This window comes from Phoxinus phoxinus, assembly GCF_949152265.1.
Source record: "Phoxinus phoxinus genome assembly, chromosome: 17".
Classification (NCBI taxonomy): Eukaryota; Metazoa; Chordata; class Actinopteri; order Cypriniformes; family Leuciscidae; genus Phoxinus; species Phoxinus phoxinus.
Genome location: NC_136892.1, coordinates 21,949,004 through 21,965,870, shown reverse-complemented (window position 1 = coordinate 21,965,870; position 16,867 = coordinate 21,949,004). Strand labels below are relative to the sequence as shown.

Sequence of the window (16,867 nt, the reverse complement as noted above, 5' to 3'; positions counted from 1 at the left end):
ATTCCATATGAGATATTCCATAAACGCGGATATTCATATATATCCGCGTTTATGGAATATCTCATATGGAATATATGCGTCTGGGGTGGCTGTATATATGCGCATATATGCGTCTGGAATATATGCGACATATGAGATATTCCACCTCAACCCCAGAGCCATAGAGATACATATGGCTCTGCTCAAACCGCTTCAAACTTGTGAAAGGTGGTGTGTAAGTTAGGGCCAAAACGAACAAAATGCCCCCAAATTAAATATAACGGGGCAAAATACACCACACAAATAAACTAAATCTATTACGGCTGTCGTGATTAAAATTAGATGTGAAAATGAAAAATGTCGATTAAGTGTCGATTGCGGCATCACGTTTTTTATGCGTTTTGTAAAACACCCTTAATATTTTACTCCCGTGTGAGTTACAGTCAGGTTAAACGCCATTCCATCGTCTCAAAATGACCCAAAGCATAAAAAAACCCAACACTATTTTTTTTTTTTGGTCCAGAAAGCTTATGTTGTTTTAATCTAATAAATGTTTTTTGTTGATTATTTACCTATAAATTATTAATCTGAATAAACAAAAAATAAGCACATTATTTCAGTTAAATACAAAATAACTAAATATATGTAAAAATAGCCTAATTAATTTTGTGTCTCTGCCAACCTCTTCGAGAACCATCTCGCTGCAGCCTGGGCCCTGCATGGGGTGAAAATCCAACCCGGCCCACATCCAAGTGTGACATTCAAAGCAACGCCCATGTTCAAATACAGCAAACCAGATCAGTTCTGCACTGCACCCAATTCTTAAGATTTTATTGGTCATGTCAATCACATACTGATTACCTACAGTATGTACACATGTTAATGATTTGTATTCATTCACAATAAAGCAACGGTGAAGAAGCATCGCATGGACGTGTAACGTTATTCATATTAATATCATCTTTTACAGGAGTAGCCATGTATTACTCCTGTAAATGATGATATTATAATATAGTATTAACGTGAGCCGTTAATTATGAGAATTATTCCGAATATCACACCTACACCAAACACAACGGCCTATGGATTATATTGTTGTTTTTCCCACCTTTGTCTTTTTCTTCCCTAATTCTCTTTTCACCTCATATGTTGTGAAGTACCATTATCACATAGTAGACACATGCACACACATATTGACACACATTCCTGTTACCCAGTGTTCATTCCTGTTATTAAATTGTATTTTTCAAGTACCATTATCACATATTAAACATATGCATGCACGCACGCACACACATTAATGTTACCTAGTGTTCATTCCTGTTACCCAGTGTTTATTCCTGTTATTAAATTGTATTTTTCTTCTACAAAATAAAAGTTAAACCACTGTTTTTATCAGTTTTGTTGTTTGGTCCATAATTTTTGCTAAATCACAGTAATATAGACATTCACAGGTAAATACAGTAATTATACAGCAGCCTACTGCTAAATTACAGTAATAAGAGACACTAACTGTAATTTTACAGTTATATACAGTAATTCTACAGCAGCTTACTGCTAAATCACAGTAATAAGACAGCATAAATACTGTGAAGTCACAGTATGCAGCGGCCATTTCACAATTATTTACTGTAAAAATATTACAATATTTTACTGTGAAAGTCATGCAACTGGTAACCTGCAATTTATTGTAAATTTACAGTCAAATAATTAACAGTGTACACATAATTAGTCTCATCCCACATCCAAATATAAAGATATTAAACGTTCTACAGTCTCGACAAAGGAAGAATAGCTCAGCAGGTCTCTGTGCTTCTAAATATAGATCACTTGACTCCATCCATGTTACACCAAAGGTATTTCATACTCCATGTATATGACCTATATATACAGTATTATAAACAAACCACAATTCTTCTGTTCATAAACATGTATCACATTTTGTCTATAAGGGCTTCTATTTCATTTCTTTGCTCATTTTGACTCATCTCTGACCATCTGCCATATGGTCAATCAGCAAGTAGTGACTGTTGTGGGAGCGGCAGGAGGGGAAGATGCCTCTGTGTCTCTGTTACGAAAAGCAGGTTTATTCTGCATCTTTCAGCGTAGATACACACCATGGAGAACAGGCAGTCTCTCTATGCTACTCTCATTTCTGACATTTTCTCACATTACACCTTGTTACTACACCTTGGAAAAAATGTCAAGGTCTTACTTGCACTCGACTGTACTGTACTGGTAACAGAATGTAACGGAACATGCGGTTTTCCTCCGCACTGAGTTGGGCTGCTCTCAAAAGGGCCTCAGTAAGAGAAGAAGAGAGAACCAGAAGACATCAAAGGTAAGGATAGGAAAAATACACCCATGAATGGGTGTGAATGTGTGTGTATGTACTGTGCAAAAGTTTTAGGCACCTTAGTATTCTCACAAAAAACAACAAATATCAGTTTACATGTCCAAATATTCCTTTTGCCATTATTTGTGTAAAGTTTTTGTACGCACAACCACTCTATCTGTTTAAAGAACGATTCAACTCACTCATAAAAGTAACTTGTCGCCTCCCACTGGAGTAACGATGTAAAGTCTCTGGAAAAAACACTACCCACCACTAATGAGATCTGTCTGGAACATGCAGCAGCGTTATTTTAGAGTTATACTGTTGGCTATATAGGCTATAATATAATAGGCTACTATTATAGTATTTATTAATATAGATTTTTTAAATACGTCTTTAGTTTTTTTTTCAGCTTTAGTTTTAGTAGGCTTTTAGTAACTTATTTTACTTCAGTTGCCAAGGCAACATTTCTAATTTCAGTTTTTCATCCGTTTATATTTTATTTTAATTCAGCTTTATTTTAATTATATTACAATTATTTCTGTAATAGTGACATGGCAGAAAGAAATAGTAAGAGTAGACTAGTATGCTATTCAGAACTCTGCACTCATTGATATAAATATGAATGGAGGTGGCTATGTGTGAGAAAGCACAGGGAGATCCCAGCTGCTGAGCTGAAAAAACTGAGACAGATTAAATCCAGAAGAACTGTGCCAACGTCTCCAAGACGCTTGAAGAAACCTTCCTGCAAAGCTACAGCATGGACAAATGCTGTGAAGTGAGGATGCTTTCAAAATAATGTCATAAATATTTGATTTATCAGTTAATTTCTATTAACTGAATCAAATCAATATTTGGTGTGACCACCTTTTGCATATAAAACTGCTTTTGTATATAGGTATTGCACATTTTTCAGGTAGCTTTGCCGGTTTCTTAAAGAATCTTGGAGACGTTGCCACAGTTCTTCTGGATTTAGTCTGTCTCAGTTTTTTCTGTTTCTTCATGTAATCACAGACAAACTCGATGATGGTGAGATCAGATCTCTGTGTGGATCATACGGCTGCTGTCATCCTTGTGCATAGGTATACGCTGTGGAGAAAATTAAAATGAGAATTATCAAAAATCTCTATAGTATAAACTTTGACTGTGAACATGAGGTAGCTATAAGTATTATGCGATTAAATCTCAAAATAATTAATATATTAATATTAAACTCTGTTATGCAATTTATTCTCAAAATAATTAATATCATACACAACAGTTAAACGTGATCTGCTGTGACATCACAATCAAGTTGAATTGTGGTATATCCACCTTATTTTTGGAATTGGAAAATTTAATTTGTAAAATACAGATCTTTGGGCTTTTCGATTTTTTTATATATTTTTTTCAGACTCTAAATACATTTTAAAGGCTGCTTTAAAATGAGCAAACTTGGGTTTTGAGTTACTCAATTTAGTTTGATGAATATTCAATTTTCCTAATAACAAAAACAAAACGATAACATATCTTTTTCTTTTGGAAAAAACTAAGGCAAATTTAAGACTAGGTTGAAACTTTATTAAACACTGATGCCAAACTGTTTTCTCTTATTTTTGCTAGCGGACTGAAATTATGATTGGATTCCCTAAATGAGCTATCCACCTTATTTTATTATTTTTTTGCAGTTTTTTTCTTCCACTTTTAACTATAGCAAACTATTAGCTTAATAAACTATTCGTATATGCAAGTAAATGTAGCCTATGTTGTAACTATAGTAACTTTTACCATATGATATGATCACCAAGTTTACATGGCACGGAAACGTAATGGAGCCGCCTGGCCCGTTTTTGCACTGAACCACATGGTTTCACAACGAGAACCGTTCACGAAATCGGCCAAATTTAAAAATCTTGTCATTCCTTTTTTGGCATTGTTGGAAAATTTTAACGGTCATCAACATTGTAAGTCCTGAAAAGTTTTTTTTAAATGACAAAAACAAACAAAGACTGTACATTTATAACACTAGGCTATATTACCTTTATTTGAGGGTTCTTTTCTAAACAGCGGCTGTGGGTGTGACTTATCTCTTCTCACTGCCGTTATCAATCTTTCTCTATTTAAAATAAAAAGTTCTTTAACTGGAGTTTTTCTTTTGCCAGTTGAGCAAAGGGGAACGCAAAAAAAAAAAAACATTTAACGTAGCCTACTCTCTCGAAGTTTACCAAACTTACGACTTCCGCTTCTGAGAAACTCGACCGGAAATGCGAAAAGGGTCAATCAAAATATCACACAACACAGCCTGAGCCTGTAAGGATACTTTGTTAGAGATAGCCTACAATAATACACGTGACTTGAGGGGAAGTCCGACTAAAAATCATCTTCTTGAGACCAGCTGGTTAAAATGAATTGCAAAAATGACGAACAAAACGGGTTGGTTCTGAGAAAATATATACCATTATTAACATTGACATTCATATTTTGTTTTGACGTTAAATATCTTATTCAATGAATTTGATACTTTACAGTTTGCGAAGTGTGACCAACGCATCCAGTTATTTTTTTTAGAAGCATACTGTATATTTGTGCTTTTGCAAGTTTTATTTTTTAAAACTAATTCACTGTGTGGTAGGAGATGCGAGGTCAAAGGACTGATGTAGAGCAGCTTCTCAGACAGTCACTGACGGAACTGCTGTGGATCCAGCGCCAGCTGTCAATCATAGCAGCACGAGATGCCATTCATCCCTGTGCCCAAAATAAGGTGAGTAATCCTGTTACATTTACACATGAATTTTAAGATTTATCATATGCAGTGGTTGTAGTAACAATGATGGTTCTTGTGCACAAGGTGGCGCCATCCTGCTATATTTATATTTACACATCCTCATCTACCAATCAGAGTAAAAGAACCTGCACGGTAGCCAATGCAGAGTGTGTTTGTGTCATGTGAGGAAATTACAGGTGATTCATGCAGACAGAGGGTGTGGTTGCAATGCACTGTCCTATCAGGATCATCTTGGAAGTGCAGGCCTGGTCCCCTCCCTTGAGACTAGACATGCCATCTTATACTGATGCATTTGTAGAGGACTGCCCCAGTGCAGAGGGATGGGGGAGGAGGGGGAAGAGGGCAGGCAGCAGTACAGGAGCAGCTGGGGTTGCTTGGCAACAGAGCAGAGGAGACTGTAACACATTCTGTATTGGGAATCTGTTTCCTTTTTCCTTTTTTTGTGTGTGCTTCCAACGTGACCTGTTTCCTCAGCGCAAAGAGTGGCTAATGGCCAGGATGTGCCTACCATACTGTCTAAGTAATCCCTTTTAATACCCCTGTGTGCCTTAAAATCTGATGTAACTGTGTGATTTTCCGAGAGGGTGAACTTAATTTCCCTTGTCTAGTGTGGTTGCGGGATGAATGGAGCGGAACTCCACTGTTTTTTCCCTCCTTTCTGTTCCTAGAGATAACACAAACAAATCGCAGTAGGATGAGATAGCAATACCAACATGTATGTTTCCAAGTGGCATATGTAGAACAAGATGAATTGCATAAAGACGTAGACAATGAAAGTAGAGGACGCATGTGTTGATTGCAAAGATATAAAAAGTCTCCATATTTAGTATTTTACAAATGAACATGCTGTGAGAGATAGACAGTCTGGTTGCATTCTGCAAATGAACGGCACCTTGTGGTGGTATCCCAAAAAGGTACAAAATCACTTTCACAGACCTTTACCTACTGTTCCCTGTAGGTGGAATGACCTGCCTTACTCAACCCGAGCAGCTAGTATTTTCAGTAAACGGCTAAATATGCATATTTTTCGTCATACTAACAATTACTATTCTATTATATTTCTGTAATTTTTTTTATTTTTATTTAATAAAATAAAATAAAACCTTGCCATGTGCACTGTGCTAGACTAACTGGGAATTGTCAGAGCACTTACATATCGATGCCCTATTGTTGGTTTGATGGCTTCTATTGTCCTCATTTGTAAGTTGCTTTGGATAAAAGCGTCTGCTAAATAATTAATGTAAATGTAAATGTTTCAAGGTCGTGTCATGTCTAGGTTTGTTGCTATGAAATTTGCAGTTTAACCCATTAGACATAGTGTACGTCTACTACTCATTTTCAAATGTGAACAAATAAATATGCTGTTCACCTTAAGGCTCGTGAAAAAAAGAGAGAAAAAACCCCAGGAGGAATGTCTTGCTACAATTAGTTTGAATCATATTGGAGGTGTCACAGTTGTAATGTAATAATAATAATACAGAGGTAGAGGATGAACTTAGGTGCAGGGTTTTTATTACACAGGTAAGAGAAACAACAGAAACAGCAGGTGAATAGACAGCAGTAGTGGGATGTAATAATGATTTATCAACATCTAGGAACTATACATATTTAGTGCTGCGGAGGGTGTCTGTGGAAATTAGAGAAAAACTGTTAACAAATATAAAAAAGACAAAGAAACATAATAATAATCAATTTAATACATTGAAAAGTGAATAATAAAAAGTAGTAATTTACAACAACAACAAAAAATTATAAAGGAAAAAATTTATTTTTAAAATATGCGTTTTAAAATTATTTTTTATAATTAATTTACAACTACTTTTTCATATAATTTTTACATCCACCAGCTGGTGTGCCCATGATCTCCATCTGCTTTATCTCATCATAAACTGCATTTCCCCGTAACCCTTTGCCTGGACTCATTATACGTCATTATTACTTTCAGCTGTGTCTCATTTACCTTGTTAACTCTGCCTATATAAGCCGTGTGTTTTCAGATGTTCGTTGCAAAGTCTTGTATGAACCAACACCGCATGGTTTCTTTGGTCTTCTGTCTGGTTTCTTGTCTGCCCTGTTGATATTGTTTGAATGTTTTGACCAATTGCTTGTTTTTATGGATTATAATTCTGGATAGCCCCAATTAAAGGCTGCACGTGGTTAATCAACCCAAAGTCTTGGAGCAATTCATGGCAATAATATTTTACACATATTTTATATATAGCTGCCACAAGGGGATCATCATATTTGTTTGAAAACCCCTGATATAGACAGTTATTAAATATAAATACAGATTAATCTCACATAAAAAAACACAAAATTGCTAACGTTTGTTATAGCCAAATATGTCACAAAAATAATACACATAGCGATACTAAAAATGATAAGATGCATTGAATTGGCAGTTGCAGCATAAGAAATGCATGAAAAAAGCAAATGATTTACACATCAGTGATGGGAGTGGCTCTACACTTCACTGCTCTCCATGTGTGAGTGTGCAAGTGTAGGATAGAGAGAGAGAGAAAGCCTGTGTGTGCATACTGAATGAGAGCAGGAGAGTGTCTCGGGGAGCATGCGCATTTCTTTATGAGCGTGTGTGTGTGTGTGTGACGGAGAGAGGAGTAAGAAAGGGAACGCACCGTTCTGTTGCACCACTCCTAGAGAGCTTGGAGATGCTCTCACACTGTCTGTCTCTTGTTCCAGCTCAGGGCCTCTGCAGAGACACGCACGCATGAGCACAGAGCCACACACAAACACACACCGCAGACGTGTCGTCACTGCCACTCCTGGCAGCCAGTGATATAACGGAGTGGGAGCGCTAAGGAGGAGAAAGATAGGTGGAAGTGGCTACCGTTAAGGTACAGTGGACACACAGATCATATTTGTTATGAATGAGATCGGTAGCAAAGCAAATGTGTGTGAAATGCCTACTGTTATGTCTACATGCCGCTCCTCTATGGCTTAGAACGGGAGCGTGCGCTGGATCGTTACAGCTCTGCAATACTGCAAAGCAAGACAAGAGAGAATGTGGCATGATCCAGATGTGCCAGGAGACATTTGACCTGGCAGCATCTGGAGTCAGGTGGTGGATTGTGATGATGTCTTGCTGCTTAGTCCAGAGGCTGCAAACACGCGGATAATATCCTGAGTAGCTGGTCAAGGTCATGGTTAGGTGTAGATATGCACATTAGATCATACATTAGGTGTCCATGTGCTGTTTTTTTTCCTCACTCCTATCGCAGTCGTCATGGCTCCATGGCAGTCGGCACACAGCTGGAGTGAGAAGTCTCTCTTCAGTTCATTTTCCAAACGAATCATGGACATGTCTCTCTGTGGGGAGGGTTGACGGTCGACTTGATTTGTTGGTCCAATGGCTCATTAGCTCCCTGGTTAATGCTTCCATCCCGCTTGCAGGGCTTTTGACTTGTTATATATGATAAGTTGAATATATTGAGCTGTTTGGTTTGCCAGTCCTTGTTCCCGTAACACTGCTGGCTCTGGCTGGGTTGGTACTGATGGGGCAATTGGTTGACTGGCTGTGACTGTGTCTGTTAATGTAGTGTAGCATGCAAACCAGCTGGAGAACTGGCACACGTGACCGTGCGATTGGTAGTATTACTATTGTGATACAGCAGACTGTTCTATGAGATTATGCAAAATCCACACAGACACTCATGCACACACAAAACAGATGCGAGAGCTTTGAAACACATGAAAGTCCTATGTGTGATTGGCAACTGCTGTGTTTTTGGCATTGATACTACAGCCCAAAAGGTCGGCAGTTGAAGAGTTTAACTAGAAGTCTTGAAATTATACCCACAGCAGCAGTTTTATTTAGGGCTGCCCTTAACTAAAGAATTTCTAGTAGACTAGTAGTCGTTCATTTAAGCAATTAGTCTACTAGTTTCAGGGCTGAGTAACATTTTTATAATTTATTAATAAACTGGTGTTTTCTGAGTCTGCTGCAAAGTTGACAATACTGACTTGTCATCTCCACAGTATAGTGGATGTGCCTATAGAGAGAAATGCATGTTAAGTTAAACCATGCAGTAAGCGCTGTACTAACTCTGTACTAATACAGATATGCGCCTAACAATAGCGCATATTTAGTCAGTAACCAAACAGTTGATGGGCCCTATTGACTTCCATAGTATGGAAAAAAATACTAAGGAAGTCAATGAGGCCCATAAACTCTATCTATATATCGATATTAGTACAGAGGTAGTACCGCGCTTACTGCATGATTTATCTTTATATATTTTATAATATATTTTCAAAATATCTTATTTTGTGTTCAGCAGAAGAATGAAATTCATACAGGTTTGGAAGAACTTGAGGGTGAGGATATGATGACAGAATTTGTATTTTTGGGTGAACTATCCCTTTAAGGTGAGGCTATGTTTGAGTTTTTTTGGGAGTCTTTTGGCGACCAACTGACTAATTAAAATTTGGTCCACTAAGCCTCTTCTCGTCAACTAACTTTTGGTCGACAATTAGGGGACAGCCCTAGTTTAATTTACCCACTTTTAAAGATGTTACTTGCACTGATCAATTCAATATGAATTTGAGATGTTTGTTGCTTGTCTTAAAATTTAACGTGAGCTAAGGTCATCCATTCATTGGACAGAAATTCGAACCGTACCAGAGTTCGTTTGGGGCCGGACCGAGACCACCTCTTCAGCTGGGTCTCGGTACAGTTGTTTAGTCTGCAACCGAGTGCGATTGCTGTAATCACACCTGCCCAAAAGATCCGCACCAAGGGGGGAAACGAACTTGAATTCGAATCAATCGAACCAAACAAGACAAGTGTAAATACACCCTTATTTGACACTTCTGGGATAAGAGGAATCTTTTAATAATCGGAAAAATGATACTTCACCTCTAACATACAGGAACATGTCTACTCTGGTCACCCCCAAAGTTTGCTTGGTAAGTCACTGCCCTGTCTGTCCTCTTCCCCTGTAGCTGAAGCAGGAGGTCCAGCCGTTGCACCTGGCCTCTTACAGAGCCCACCATGTAAATCGCTGCCGCCTCCTAGAGGACAAGAACAGAGCTCTTAAACTAGAGCTAGCCACTCTCAGACAGCAGAAACAGCAGCATCGATCCCTGGTAAGTCAGTTTAGGGTGTGGTTTTGTTGTTTATTCATCCAGGTTTTGGCAATAATCACACTTGGATTTCAGCATGTTGTCTGAAGCTCCTCTGCCCTGGTGAAAAGTTTAATAAATGAAAGCAACAGTTGTTTTCTGTAAGACTTCCTGCAAAATGCACAGGAAGTCCCTGAATTGTCTGCTGTGTTCCAAGTGGTGTGATGCTGGAGCTGTTGCCCTGGCAACAAGCCCACTGGTAAGCGAGGACAGGTTGGTAATGGAAAACTGACAGACCATAATAATGGCTTTTGTTGCAAGCCTCAGTTGCAACAGATCAATTTCATCCCGCTGAATGGAGATGGGAAGTGACATGCACAAATTTAACTGAACTTGAGCACCGCTGAGAAAGTTTGCCGTACTTTAGAACACACTTTAGAACTGTACCAGAAATTAAGCAATTGCAATGAAGCAATGTGTTTTTAAGGGGATGGTTCACCTGTAAATGAAAAGTCTGTCATTACTTACTCACCCTCATATTGTTCCCAACCCGTATGACTTTCTTCCTTGTAATGCTAAAGAAAACGTCTCCTGATAATCTTCCCCTCCAGGGCTGTTCACCATTAAAACCGTATTTTTTAGTGAACTGACCTTGGATATCAGTCCGATTTGTTCAAATTGTTCAATTTGAACTTTATTAATTGAAAAGTCGGACTCCAAAAAACTATTCGTTCATGAACTGGGCATCACCATTTCTCATATGATCTTTCAAAGGAGAGCTTCGGGGGGTGTCAAGATTTTCTGTTAATAGCGACTTACACTACCGTTCAAAAGTTTTGGCTCAGGAATATTTATTTTTAAAGGCCATCGCCCAGGGCTCAGGAGCAGCTGCTCAAGATATGTTCAAGAGAGCCTGCCTTGGAAAACAGGGGGCATGCTGGAGTTTTTACCTTGCCCCAAACGAGCAGGCAGGCTGGGCTAAGAGGGTGTCCTGAATCAAGAACTTGATCCTCTGAAGGTTCCACTTCCATACTGTATAATGCTTGGTGACCTTCCACTCTATTGCTCCCACTTCATACATTTCTTCATTGCTACAACCCTGCTTGCTCGTTCTTACGGCACCGAAGCACTCAATTCTTCTTGCACTAGCCTAGACCTTTCCCTCTCACTGGCAGTGTTGCAACAGGTTGGTGTTGAACTTCCAAGTCCAGCCCTGCCCTGTGCCACAGTCCCAAGGAGAGCCTTGTGCTTCAGCCTAGCTTCTGCCTGTCGGACTGCCTCAGCTGCCTTCCACTTCCTCCATGTCCTTGGGACGATGCCTGCTCTGGACACTTTAGCATCCTTCTACTTGAAGCGGAATTTGTCCGTCACCTTCCCTTTCTTCAACACTAAAGACCAAGGATTGTAATATATTAAAACAGAAAAAAGTTGTTTTAAATTGTAAAAATATTTTATAATATAAAGAGGCTGGACATTAAAACATTTTAATGACCCCACACTTTTGAACAGTGTTATGTTATATGGCTCTAGAAGACTTAAATTGTAGTACATAAGTCATATGGACAAATGTAATGATATTATTATAATACTTTTTTTTGTTGTCATTTTGGTTTTAGTTTGATGTGGAGCCCCATTTACTTTCATTTTATTGAAAAGAGTGGCCAGGATATTTACAAGATGAAAGAGAAAAAATTACAACTTTCCCTTTAAATACAACTTTGCACTTAAAACCTGTCATAGTTGAAATATTTCAAGTAGTGTTATTTTTATGTGACTGGCAGTTACTTAAACAGTGAATGTAACAGCACCACAGTAGGCAAATATACTATCAATTATTTATCTTAAATTTTTTATTATTAATAGGCAAGGGAAACTATGTACATAGGTCTGCGTGAGTATTAGAGCAAACGGTTACAGCATTTTAAAGAAAACGACAAAAGGAGTAGATAATAAAAAGAGTCTTTAATAACAATCTAAGGAACACGCAGAAGAATAACAGGAATATACTAGAAAAACACAAAATTCACCCCAAATTTTTAAAAATTTTTACTCACCCTCATGTCATTCCAAACCTGTAAGACTTTCATTCATCTTCAGAATACAAGATACTTTTAATTGAATCAGTGCGATTTTTGTCCCTACATTGACAGCCTACACAACTATCACTTCAAAAAAAGTTCCTAAAAAGATCATAAAACTAATCCATATGAGTCAAGCGGGTTAGTTAAAATTTTCTGAAGAGACTCGATTGCTTTATATGGCGAACAGAAATATCTGAGATATAGAAATATCTCAGATTTCTTTAAAAATATCTTCATTTGTGTTCCGAAGATAAACGAAAGTCTTATGGGTTTGGAGGGACATGAGAGTGAGTAAATGATGACAGAATTGTTATTTTTGTGTGAGCTAACCCTTTAATCATAAACGACACGTAACCAAGAACTGAGGAAACTAGGGGTTTAAATGCTAGTGATGGGTCATTCATGAACGATCCGTTCAATGCGTCTGTCACGTGAAAAATTAACAAAAGACTCAGAAGGTAAATTAAATATTAATGTTCCCTGTAAATTATCTTTGGCTGCATTATAATGATTTCTTAATTCAAAATATGATCAAGATTGCGTAGTTGGATGTGTTCGGGGAATTTGGCTGTTAAAAGTAGCCTATAACATTTAAAGCCACTTAAATGAACGAAATGACTCAAATAAAGATTTGTTCATTTTGACTTCCCAGCACTATTAAATACATCGGGAGCAATGAGGTAACTAAATGAACAGTGAAGGTAATCAGTAACTATAGAAACAAACAAGGATCAAGAACATAGGCAAACAGGCAAAGGTAGAACCAAACTAAGGCTACGTCTACATTAATCCGGATACATTTGGAAACAGCGTTTTCGTTTAAAAACGCTCTCCTTCCACACTAGCGTTTTCAGGCATTTTCCAACGTTTGAGTGTGGATGAGAAACTTTTGGAAAACACTAAATTCACCTTATACCGCGCATGCGTAAATCCTCACAAAAGCTCACTGAGATGACTCAGACGGAAAAATAAATAATAAAGTTATCACGCAATTCTTCTGACAGGATCATTTTATTTAGCTAAATATCTCACCATTCACTGATGCGTTCAGGTCACAATCAGTCACCATATGTTACCATAGAGTGTGCAAAGTAACATATTTTAGTAACAGTGTGAAAGTAAATAGCACATAGGCCTACTGTAACAGGCACAATACCGGTATAAACATGAATGTGTATTGGTACAATATGCGTACATGACTAAACTTATACGTCATCTGTTTTAAATAACTATGTACACGAAAACGGCGTTTTCAAATTTATCCACTTTGGAGAGCGTTTTCGAAAATGTTCGTTTTCATTAATAAAACGCTGTATCAGTGTGGACGGAAGGCCAAGACGGAGAGAAAAAGATGCATTTTCAAACGAAAACGTATTAGTGTGGACATGGCCTAAAACACACTGAAACTGAGGGTACATTCCCTAGTAAAAAATAAAATAAAAAATACTAAAATGTATTAGAAAAACATTTATTTTGGCCAAGTATACTACCAATACATTTACATATTTTTTAATAACAAGACCCTGCAGTTTTACTTTTAGTTTACTAAACTGCTATACTTAAAGTCTGCTAAATTGGACCAACTAATTTGTACTAAATGCACTTTAATTGTGCAAAAATCGTACTGAAGTCGAAATATAAAGATATACTTGGTATTCTTGATTGTGCTAAAGTGGAACTATTGCAAGTATACTTAAGGTACACTTTAAATATCTTGCATTTAAAGACTGATATTAGACTGATATATTGTGAAAGTGGCTGGTAAGTTAATAGGGTGTCCACAGGTTTCCTTGACACATATTTATGAGAGGCAGGTTATGAGGAAAGCAGATGCCATATTGGACTGTGTAAAGCACCCCCTTCATTGTTCTTTTGAGGTCCTCCCCTCAGGCAGGAGATTCAGAGTCCCTGGTTTTAAGTCCAATAGGACAAAGAACTCTTTTATACCAAGTGCAATTCGGTTGCTAAATTTGCACAATTCGTTGACCTAAATGAGTAGTGGTGTAACAGTGTTTTAATTAGTAGTTTTGTGTTGTTTATTTGTCTGTATATTTGGTGTTTACTTGTTGTGCTACCTGTATGTTTACCTGGCTGCAAGACAAGTTTCCCTTAGGGGACAATAAACTAAACTGACTGACTAAACAGAGTTATACATGCATAAAAATATTTCTGGTTTTAGTTGAAAACGGTGTTGTGTAAACGGCCACTAAAACAAACCAAAGCATATGCCTGACACAGTTGTAATATTGTTTTGCTTTGAGAGTTTGTTCATTTAAATAATCTTTTGTAGTAAACTTTTGAAGTAAACTGATTTTTTATTGCAAACCTGCCTCAGGTCCTTTAACTGAAACAGAGAATCTCAAGGAGAGAAGGGAACGTCAAGTCTGCCAAGGCTGGCATTGGTTCAGTTTCTAAATGATCACACCTCTTCATTTATTAGCTTCAGTTGTGATAGTGGTGAACCAGACAAATATGCCGTGACAGTCGTTGCAGTGCGAGTCCTGTGGCTGGTTGCCAGGCGACCATCTCTGACGGACAGCGAGTAGAGTGAACCTGTGGTGAGGAATGACCTTCTGTCTCTAGAGAAAGTCTCACGCTTAGGAACCGCCCACCCCATCTCTATGGCAATGCCTGTCCTGCGGAGAAAGGCAGGCCGTGGAAAAGCCTGGCTGTAGTGTAATTGGTTTCATGATAATAACATTCATGAGTATAATGACAAAAGCAGATAATTAATACAGAGTAATAACGGTCCGGAGAGAGACGCATCTACTTAATTAGCTGAGCATAGTATATTTCAGAAGAGAATTCAGATGAGTGAAAGGAGTATGCAGTGTTTTTCTGTAAGGATGTTGCCAGAGAGTTATATCAGAAGGGTTGGGCCTTGACTTGGGTTGCCATTGCCATGCACCCTAATAGAATTAGACTCAGAAAGTGATTTTTTAGCAGGGCCATGCTGCTTGCTTAACTGTATTTTCCTCTCCATTGCATCGACCGCTGGAGTCATTTGGAGCAGGAGGTCCACACTTCCTGATCCCTGTCTCAGAAGTTAGACCAGGGCAGGAAGCATCAGCTCCTGCTGTATAAGTGCCTACTCAATGCTTGTCGTTAATACCAATTGTGTGTTGAAACGCGAACACCAATAAACTTAGGAATGAACGTTTCAGAATGTAGGCTGATATTTGTTTGAGTAATGTGTGAAATAAAGAATACTGTACTTCAAGTTAGATTTTGAGGTTCACCGGAAAAAAAAAATCTGGCTGATACAGATGTGTCGATAATTATTATTAAAGGGCACCTATTATGAGATTTAAAATGTTCCTAATGTTGTTTTGGGAGTCCCCAACAACAGTTTTACGTGCATGCAATGTCAAAAAACACTTTTGTTTTCGTATAATATGCATTTATTTTTACCTGATTTGCTCACCGACTCCCAAATGATTCGTTCAACGACTCATTTTTCCAAACCCCTCCTTTGCGCGACGCTAATCTGCGATTGGTCAGATGACCCAGCAGTGTTTACAGAGATAATACTTATTGTTTAACACGGAGTACAATGATGCTTTTATCAATTAAATCGTGTTATAATAATGATTATAGTCCACTGCTTTGTAGTTTGTAGTAAAAAACTAAAAATAAGATAAAGAATTTAATGTTATGTTAGCGAGCATAGCCCAGAGTTCATATTGTAAAAGCACAATCAGTCTTTGCATTAGCCCGAATCCGATGCATAAACATAACGTTTTTACAAAAAAAAAAAAATGCAGTTACGTTACTACGAGGTATTATTCTATTCTTTAAGACAACTCCGAAAACAATGACAAACACTTCACATATCTCAATACAATTGCCATTGAAGACCTAGAAGCTAAACGGTGCTTACACAACAAACAAAATAATAATTAAGCATGCATAAAACATAAAAGCAACAATTATTAATAACACTTACAGGTTGTGATACGGAGTTAGATTTAAGTTAGATTTTAAAGGGGTCATGACATTAGAAATCAAATTTGCCTTTGACCTTTTGAGATGGCAAGTTTCTAAGATGGCAAAGTTTCATAGCTTAAAACATCCTTCTCATTGTAAACAAAGCGTCTATTTAATCAAGCTCCAAAAACGTCTAATGTTGATATTTTTGGATTAGCCTCCAGAGCAAGACATTGACAAATAATTTTACATCATCACACCATAGGCCCTGCCCACTGGCGTTAAGTCGCTTGGCCTACACCAGATGCAAGCGTTATGTCGCGTCAAAAGCAAATAGAACCCATTATAATCACTGACGCTGTCTACACTGGATACAGATGCACATTCACTTTCTGACGTACTCTCTATGCGCTTGAGTCTGTCGACAAGGACAAATGGAAGAGTAAATGGAAGCATAAAGGAGCGTTCAGTTTACGTTTCCTGTTTAAAGCGCTCAATCGCTAATTTCTATAGAGACTTCAGAATAATAACAGCATCAGGAACAAGTGGATGCTTTAAATTAATGGCACCATGGATCGCGTCGGAGGTTTTGTAAATGAGGCGCAGTGTAATGGAGAGTTTGCAAATAAACTTTTGTTGAGAGATGAAACAGTATAGAACAGCAGCACCGTGACAGGTATGACTGCGAGAAAAAGACTT

At 37.8% G+C, this 16,867-nt stretch overlaps 1 protein-coding gene across 5 annotated transcripts in view; it reads left to right on the top strand.

The window, feature by feature from the left end:
* Positions 1-4,338: 4,338 nt before the first annotated feature.
* The window catches only part of rimbp2a (RIMS binding protein 2a), a 56,419-nt gene continuing 43,890 nt past the window's right edge, over positions 4,339-16,867 (top strand). For 4 of the 5 annotated variants that reach the window (XM_079585912.1, XM_079585911.1, XM_079585910.1 and 1 more), the window contains exons 1-3: positions 4,339-4,726; positions 4,822-4,848; positions 4,926-5,054. In XM_079585912.1, the coding sequence (XP_079442038.1) occupies positions 4,929-5,054 (126 nt within the window). In that variant the 5' untranslated portion in view covers positions 4,339-4,726; positions 4,822-4,848; positions 4,926-4,928. Of the gene's footprint in view, positions 4,727-4,821; positions 4,849-4,925; positions 5,055-10,064; positions 10,185-16,867 lie in introns of those variants that run through there. The other variant, XM_079585915.1, reaches the window with a different exon arrangement.